Source organism: Magnolia sinica, chromosome 14, assembly GCF_029962835.1.
Source record: "Magnolia sinica isolate HGM2019 chromosome 14, MsV1, whole genome shotgun sequence".
Classification (NCBI taxonomy): Eukaryota; Viridiplantae; Streptophyta; class Magnoliopsida; order Magnoliales; family Magnoliaceae; genus Magnolia; species Magnolia sinica.
In genome coordinates, this window is record NC_080586.1 from 49,587,935 (window position 1) to 49,597,058 (window position 9,124).

Here is a 9,124-nt window from a genome sequence, read left to right on the forward strand (position 1 = left end):
TCTTATTCCTCCTAGTTCTAAAAAGAGGTTGCTGTAACATATGACCAAATTTAGGCTGTTCGAATTGGAGACCTGGAGCTCTTTCGTACTGTTGCAGAGAAGTTTGCTAGCACCTTCAGCACTGACAGGACCCATAACCTCATTGTGAGGCTACGCCACAATGTCATCAGGACCGGGCTACGCAACATCAGCATTTCGTATTCCCGCATTTCGCTGGCCGATGTCGCCAAAAAGTTGAGGCTGGATTCCACCAACCCTGTAGCGGACGCTGAGAGCATCGTGTCAAAGGCAATAAGAGATGGGGCGATTGATGCCACGGTGGACCACAAGAACGGTTGGATGGTGTCAAAGGAGACTGGGGACGTCTACTCGACAAATGAACCACAGCTGGCGTTCAACTCGAGGATCGCGTTCTGCCTGAACATGCACAATGAGGCCGTGAGGGCATTGCGATTCCCCCCAAATTCCCACAAGAAGGAGAAGGAGAGTGCTGAGAAGAGGCGGGAGAGGCAGCAGCAGGAGCAGGAGCTTGCAAAGCACATTGCGGAGGAAGATGATGATGAGTTTTGATGGTTACATTTTGTTCTTTTCCTTTAGAAATTTTTTAAGAAGAGCCATGATCTGCTTCAGCTAAGCAGGATGGTTTGGGAAGGCCACTGCTATCATCACTGTGGTCATCATCACCACCATAAATTTCCATTTATGACTAATCCTGATTGAATTATCCATTTGTAATACATATTTATTCTGTGGTTTTTCATATTTGGTGTAATTTTCTTTATGTTTTTTATTGGGTTTTTCCTTTTATATATATATATATATATATATATATATATATATATAAATCTTTGTTTGTTTGAGATCCAGGTTTGCATTGTCCCTGGGCGGAACAAATTCACTGTTAGCATGCCCAGTGCTTTGAGACGTGATGGTCAGATCATCGATGCAGAAGGTTGATTAGGTTCTCCCATTTTCATTGGGCTGCCACGAGCAATTCACATTGATTTAAACCACTTTTCTATCCGAATTTATTGTTACCATTTTCATATTGTCTCCAAGGAACCATTTTGATCAGATGACCTGCAAACTGCAACCTGCAAACCAAGATCATTCATTAGACAAAGTCGTATCCCTCACTTAAATTACTCGCACCATGTATATGGATTTGAATAAATGCATCAATTACTCACAAACACTAGTGACAGAGTATATACTAGGGCATGTGTGGCTTTTGCAAACATTGCTACATTGGCATGTATGTGGACTTATGTTATAGGTAGTTGATATTAGCATGTGTGGCACGTATGGATTATTGGAAGATGCATATTGGCTCTTGTAGGGTTCTTGAATATGTTAAGTGATGTTTAGTGGTGCTGCCTGTGGCTCATATGATGTACATACATGTGGGCATTGGGACTTGTGGCACTTGTGAGAGGATATATGTTACTTTTTTGTACAACCTTATCTTTCTTTGTTGTGCAGTTGGTGGTTGCCCATGCCTGTTTGGAACGCAAGATTAAATGGTGTGGAATGCATTAGATGGAATTAACAAATGCACAATGATTGCATGTCTGGAAATACCATAGTATTCTGACTGTCAAATCCCACGTTTGATATCAAAATCTTCATTTAGTAAAAAACATGGTATCAAGTGAAACCTGCATTTGGTGGATCATGAAATTGTAATTATCTATCGAATCAGATTTCACAATTAATGCTGGTCACCTGTATGCATATGCAACTCGAATGTCACATATAAAGGGTGCATATAAACAGACGGTATGGATAAAACACACACATCAATGTGGGGCCCTCAAATGTGGTATATTTTGAAACTAGGCCCCACAGATGTAGTGAATTTTGAAATCCACCAGAAATCCGGTAGTACCTATTATTGGGACTGATCCTTCATAATAATCTCCTCCAAGCAAATTAAACTTAGCCAAAGAGTTCAATATTTATACACCATGGTCTATATTTAGCAGTAATTTGCACTTGAACTAGAAAAGTGGGTAGACAAACATGACCCTTTAGACCCGCTCAGATTCCTCCTAGGCTAAAGGTGTCCAATTGCTAGCTTTAGATGGCTCAAAGAGGGTCTCCACTCATGGCTTAGTGGCAGACTCATATGAGTTTCAACGCTAGGGTCAGGGGTTTGAGTACCCATGGTGGTGTGTGTGGGTGTATGCGCGTGTGCCTTAAAAAAAAGAGATGGCTAGGAGAGTAGTGTTGCTTAGTTTCTCTTCAATGTACTCATAATCCCATGAAACAAAAAATAAAAAATAATGTAATAAAAAAAAATACTTGGTTCTTGGAAAAGAAGAAGAAATCATTACAAATGTTGCACACTTCAGATTTATTAAAAAGTACTAAAAAATTATATAAAATCAATATAAAAGAGAGACCCATTCCGTTTTCTAAAACAAATCAAATAGAAGTCTGGATATGAGGATACATATACAAGCAATAAAATACTAAAAAAAAAAAAAAAGCTTCCTTATTTAAATATGGAAAAGGGATATATCATTTTAGAGCTACTATCTAAGCTTCATGAGATTGCTTTCGCTTCATTGATCATATTCCCAAACAGATTAACTCAGCTGAATCGTAACATTTAATATCAAAATATTTAACAATCCAATAATGTAAATATGAATCATCACACTTTCCAGCGTCAAGTTAACATGTCAGATGAAGATATTCTGTAACAGATTATTCCATCTCAAAAGTCTTAAGTATATCGAATGAGGTGACAAATATGAAATTTAATATATTAAATGCAACAATTACAAGTGATGTAATGATAACAACTTCATATATGGAAAATGTTAGTGCACTAATGTGTGCACCTTGCTTATCAATCATGTGAGCCCATGTGTCATATAGTCGGTTGAGACTTCGAAAGCTAAAGTTCGAAGATACAAAAGGACGTGGAGCATCAAGGAGCAAAGAATAAAAATATAAGGTGCCTTTGTGACATTGACCTTGATCCAAAACAACCCTAAACATATAGATAATCATAACTTAATAGGTAAACGTTGTTTTGATCATCCCTTAACCTTAGAAACCTTATTAAAACATGATAAGATAGGCTATATACGTCTTGAGTGGCTGGAAATCAAACTATCTAAAACTAACAGTCTTAGTGGAGTGCTCAAGCGAAGCTCGATCAACCGAACATGACAAAAAACGTCTGAGAAGCAACTGGCCTAAACATGATTTAGTTCGGGCGCTCGAGACACAAGCTCGATTGATTGAGAAATCTTCTATTCATCTCGAGCAATTGAGCTCGATTGATCAAACATGGCCAAAACAATTCAGCAAGTTCATCGGACCATTTTCGGCCAAGCTCAATCAATCGAAGGCCATGCTCAATCGATCGAAGGCAAGGCTTGATCGATCAAGCTTAGCCATTAGAGATCTATTAAAGCCTTTTTGTTATAAATATTGCATTGAGATCTTTGGGCAATTCATGAATTTTAGCATTTTACGGACCCTAGTGCATTCCAAGCTTTACCAAACTTCTTGGACTCTATCTCATTGAGATTCATGCTTTCTTCTTAGTGATTGTTAACTCTAATGAGTATTTCGTGCTCCTCTATAAGAAGATCATGATTTCAAGTATTCTCTAGAATTTAAACACCGATTTTATTGGTAAATCTTAGAATCTATCAAGCTTTAAAGTGTCCATAGAGGAGAATCCCCTAGGAATTCAACTTCCCATTAATGGTAGGAGATTCTACCCAACTCTCATTACCTTGGTCACCTCAATGGAGCATTGCGTGCAAGATTTTTGATCTTATAACTGAAGCCTTAGCAAAGCATCGACATTAAAAATAAGGGAGCACAAGGGAAGTTGATTGAAGCATAGGAGAAAGTCAATCAAGCAACCTGAGAAGGCACTACAAAGGGGGGTCAATCTGATAAGTAAGTTGTCAATTTATAAGAGTCTATATACTCCTTATGTAGAATTGAGTGTAGAGTTTGTAATCCAAACTTGTGTAGGTTTTTGCATAGAACCGTATCGCCACAGACATGGGTGAGTATATGCTTAAGTCCTTATGTAGGCCACTATACGGGTGTGTATATGGGTAAGTCCTTGAGTAGGTCATTAACATGGGTGTGTATGTGGGCAAGTCCTTGTGTAGGCCACTGACATGGGTAAGTACGTCGGCAAGTACTTGTGTAGGCCTCCAGTGGGAGTGTACGCTTGTAAATATTAGAGGTGAACCTGATTTAAAACATCGGATAGTGAAATCTAGTACACTCAGGGTTGAGTATGTCTGCCAGGAGTATATTAGGAAAACTGAACCACTATACGTGTTTGTGTTCGTGATTGTCATTTGAGCATTTGTTTAATCATATTTATGTGATTAATTTATGAATTATATATATACATGATTAGATATATGTTAGATTTGATAGTTAGCACTTCCCAACACATGCACACTATTATGTTTATAGACTAGTTGCTTCATTGGAATATGATTTGTATTTTATATGATTGGACCCACTATTGGCTTGGAAGCCGTTGAGTTAATTGACTTACTTTAAATTTGCGTATTAATTTGAGTAAACAATTTGATTTAAAAATGCATAAATTTTATTTGGTCCTACTTAACACCCCCCCCCCCCCCCACTTAGGATATAGCCTTCATTCCTTAGCTCTGCTAAGCTTTTGCACATAGCCTATGACCAACCACAACGCACAATTTTAGAAAACTATATAATAGAAGATACACAACAACATCAACGAGATTGGACAAACACTCAATCCACACTTGCAATTATTAATGGTTCACGGCTCCGGCTCCATGGCTCAATGATAGACAAACTCTGTTTCAATACTAAGACGATGGATTAAGTGCCCATGTAGTGTGGGTGGGTGTGTGAATGTGTGGGGTGGGGGTGTGTGTAAAAAAAATATTAATGGTTCAGGGTCCCACATGCTACGATTACATTTCTATGCATAAAAAAAAAATTTATTCTCTTGCGAGATACTATGAAAGATAACAATAAAATGCATGACACATTCGGAGTATCTTTGGAAGAAGAATTAATGATGTTTATACATATACTTAGTCATAACATTAAGAATCATGTAATCGCAGCACTATTTTAATCATTAAGGTGAAATAATTAGTCGCCACTTTAATAAGGTAACGAAATTATCAAGCTACATCATAAATATTTTAAATCACTTGGAAATAAAATACCTCCCAAAATAATTAACAATACATTTTTTTTTCTTTATTTTTATGTTGGCATGTAAGTTTTTTTTTAATTTCATAAATAAAGTAGTAAAGCAAATCATGATATTTATTTTATGAGTGTGGATCCTCTATTTCCAGGGCACAGGGAGTCTCATGTGCCCTTTCCTATGATAGGTCCACATCATTAGCTTACCATGTCATCGAGGCTTAAGTTTTTTTTTAATTTCATAAATAAAGTAGTAAAGCAAATCATGATATTTATTTTATGAGTGTGGATCCTCTATTTCCAGGGCACAGGGAGTCCCATGTGCCCTTTCCTATGATAGGTCCACATCATTAGCTTACCATGTCATCGAGGCTTAAAAAATTTGAATTTTACAAAAATGGGAAATGAAAACAATGCTTTCTAATAGCGGTTTCCAATAAGGGATTTCTCTTTTTGGGTTGCTTTTGATTCTTTCTTCTTCTCTTCTATTTGTTTTAATTTCTTATTTTTCTCTCTCGATTCGAAAGCATTTCAAATCATGACGTTGATTAGAGAAATTTTCTTATCAAATGGTCATATTCTAATTACAAAAGAGGGGTTCACACCCCCTCTTATAACTCATTGTTTCTCTCTCTCCCTCAATATAACACCCCCAACTCGAGCCTACCCAATTTGTACGCCTCCAGTAGCTTCCGTGTGTCGTCTAAAGTTTTTGACATGGCTCGAATTAAGTGTGTAAGTATGCACATGAGAGAATGGAACCCCAAGAACCTGAAACCTATATCAATGCGACTACATCGTCGTTACAAATCCGACTGTATCCTTCGCGCATTGATAAGTGCACCCGAACTCAAGTTATCGTGAAGCAACAATTGACGTTCATATACGCGAGGAGCCTTAAAACTCCTTGAATAGTGTTATAATTTTACATTTTTTTATATAGAAAATTCATAAGTTAATGAGACTCCTTAATCAAATTCTAATGGTACCATAATATGGGCCTAAGTTAGCTTAATGTATCATTATTAGTCCTTAATAAAGGTAAGGGCTACTTTTCCATAAAAGACAATAACTTTCTTTGAAATAATGAGAGAAAGCCACCTTATTTCTTTTAAAAAACCCTCAATAAATTATACTTAAGAACCCTAAGCTATGGATTAGATGGTATAAAGATATCATTTATTAGCTTAATAAAGTGGTAGGAACTAAAAGTTAATAAAATCCCTCAAATTAAGGGAAGCTTGCTAAAACACCATTTTTTAGAAACAATTAAGCATAATTGAAGCGTTATAAAGGCTCATTACGTATGATTAATCAAGCCAAAACAAGGATCAAATTAAGGGTAATAAAGCGAACGAGCAAAAATCAAATTTATTTTCCTAAAATCATAAGGGGCCAATTATTCTATCACAATACTTTTCTAGAAAAGTAACTTGAGATTAACTAAGGGGTCATTAACACTCTTAAACTAGGATTAGGTGGGACAAATCAACATTTAATCAAGGAGGTGCTTCCACGTAAGCTTTAATATAAAAACCTTCCCCCTAATCACATTCTCTTTTATAAATAACCATTCCCTAACTAAAATTTAGGCACAATATTGCCCAATTTTCAGCCATAGTTAACACATTCTTAGCTGAGAGTGAGAGAGAGTAGAGGTGGACCATCCATCCATTAAGCTATCCTAGCCATCCAAGGAGATCCAACTCTTAATCTAGGTGAGTGCACTCCTCTCCCATTTTCTTTTCTTTTGATAGATTTCCTTGATCATGCTTCTTTTGATGCAGGGACATTGTGGGCCTCACCATGATGTTTACAGCTATCCAACCTGTTGATAAGGTCACATAGATCTGGATGAAGGGACCGCACATGTAAGACTCGTATCTTATACCGTACCGTTCAATAGACTTTTGCGATCCTCTCTGTCAAATTTCGGCAACCCGCAACCTATAATCAGCGTTTGTGCACAACTCTAAATCGTATTTCATAGATCTGAGTGGCTTGACCCGAGACTTGTACCCTTGCGACCGCGTCATCGCTGCGGTTCCAATGCCACGTCTTGTGTACCAAGACGATACCTAATCCAGGAGATGTGGGCCCACGTTTATTCCAAGAAAATGTCGTGCATTTGCAAAACTCAAGAGAATCTCTACTAAACATTACATCAATCAATCAAGTCAAGTACCAACACCCATCCCTCTCTCATCTAAAGTAAACTCTCAAGTCAAGTACACATCCATCACTCCACCCATCACCCATCAGCCATCTCTCACCCATCACACCCATCCCTCTCCCTTACAACTTCTCTCTCTCTCTCTCTCTCTCTCTCTCTCTCTCTCTCTCTTCCCTACCCATTTTTCCAAGCAACTCCCAAGAGAGAGCCTTTGGACGTCCAAGCTTGGAGACTAAAAACTCCATCAAGCCAACCCCCCTTCCTTGCAAGATCCCACTTAATCCAACCCTTGGATCATCATCTCCACCGTTGAAGGAGCACTTTTGGAGCATTGGAAGGCTAGGGAGGAAGAAGAAGGATAGGTGGGTGATCTAAGATTTCTACCGTGGATCTTGATGATTTGAGGGCCCACTTGTGACGGGACCCAATTTGATGTATGTGTTGTAAACAAGAGGGGCCCATAGTGGCGGGGTCCCTCCACTATGTCGTCTCTGTCTCTATCTCTCTCTATTTTTCCTATTGTGGCCCACCTATGATGTAAGTATCTTATCCATGCCATACATTTGGTGGACCTCACTGCTATCTAAGTGGGGCCCACCTCACTGCCATGACCGGGTCCCACCCGCTGTCCGTTTGGAGCAGCCCGGACAGAGAGAAAACACAAATATCAGCTGTATCTTAAAGCTGGTGAGAGCTTGGTGGGTCCCACACGTGTGGACCCACCTGATGCGTGCGTGATATCCATGCCATCCATCACGGTGGAGCCCACCTTGATATGTGTTTTGTATCCTGGCTGTCTGTCAAACAGACATTCAGGGGCAGGGCAGTAAATAAACATGATAATAATAATTTTAATAATAAAATAATATTATCTTATGGTGGACCCCACGTGGGACTCACCTGCTGTAAACGGGTTGGCTAGTGTACCCCACTCAGCTATATAGTTAATGTATTTACGTCAGCAAGCGTGGGACCCACTCCACACGTGTTGCACGTGCGGAGGTGGGACCCACCTTGATGTGTGTCTTTTATATCCTAACTGTCCGTCCGTTTGGGGACGTGGACCCTACCATTGTGATGTATATATCCTATATCCTCACCGTCCATCGCTGGATGTGTGGAGCCTGCCTTGATTGATGCGTTGCATCCGTACTGTCCATTGGCTGGACGAGGGTCCCACATGAAGGTCTGTGTTTCATCCCAACCGTCCATCTATGTGGGCTCCCAGCAGCATATAGCTGCTGCACTGAAGTCAGTCAGTTCAACGGGTCCAATGTGAGGTACGTGTTATATTCAAATCATCCATTCATTTGACAGGTGGGGCCCACCATGATGTGTTGTAATCACTGTCGAGCCTATTGGACAGTGGGCCCCAGTAGCTGAACGCTGATGCTTGATGTCAGCAAGTGTCGTGGGTTTCATCCACACTGTCCATCTGTGTGGACCCCGTGAAGCATGTGTTCTTCCAGCCGTCCTTTTTGCAACGATGTAAATCAGCAACACCGTGATGCGTGTGCTTCATCAACGTCGTCCATCTGATGAGGCCAATTGTGAGGTTTGGGTCTTATCCACACCGTCCAGGTGGCTGGACGGTGGGACCCACCGCTGATGTATATATTATATTCACACAGTCTATCAAGTGGCCACTGATGTATGTGCCATGATGCACATGTTTCATCCATGCCGTCTAATTGTTTAGGACGAGGACCCACCTCGCTGCACATGTGTGTATCCACACCGTCCTTCCAAATG

The 9,124-nt window shown here is 39.5% G+C and overlaps 1 protein-coding gene across 2 annotated transcripts in view; it reads left to right on the forward strand.

Annotated features, from left to right (window-relative positions):
* The window catches only part of LOC131225479 (probable 26S proteasome non-ATPase regulatory subunit 3), a 42,248-nt gene extending 41,467 nt beyond the window's left edge, over positions 1-781 (forward strand). For both annotated transcript variants that reach the window (XM_058221008.1, XM_058221007.1), the window contains exon 9: positions 55-781. In XM_058221008.1, the coding sequence (XP_058076991.1) occupies positions 55-570 (516 nt within the window). In that variant the 3' untranslated portion in view covers positions 571-781. The remainder of the gene's footprint in view (positions 1-54) is intronic.
* The last annotated feature ends 8,343 nt before the right edge of the window (positions 782-9,124 follow it).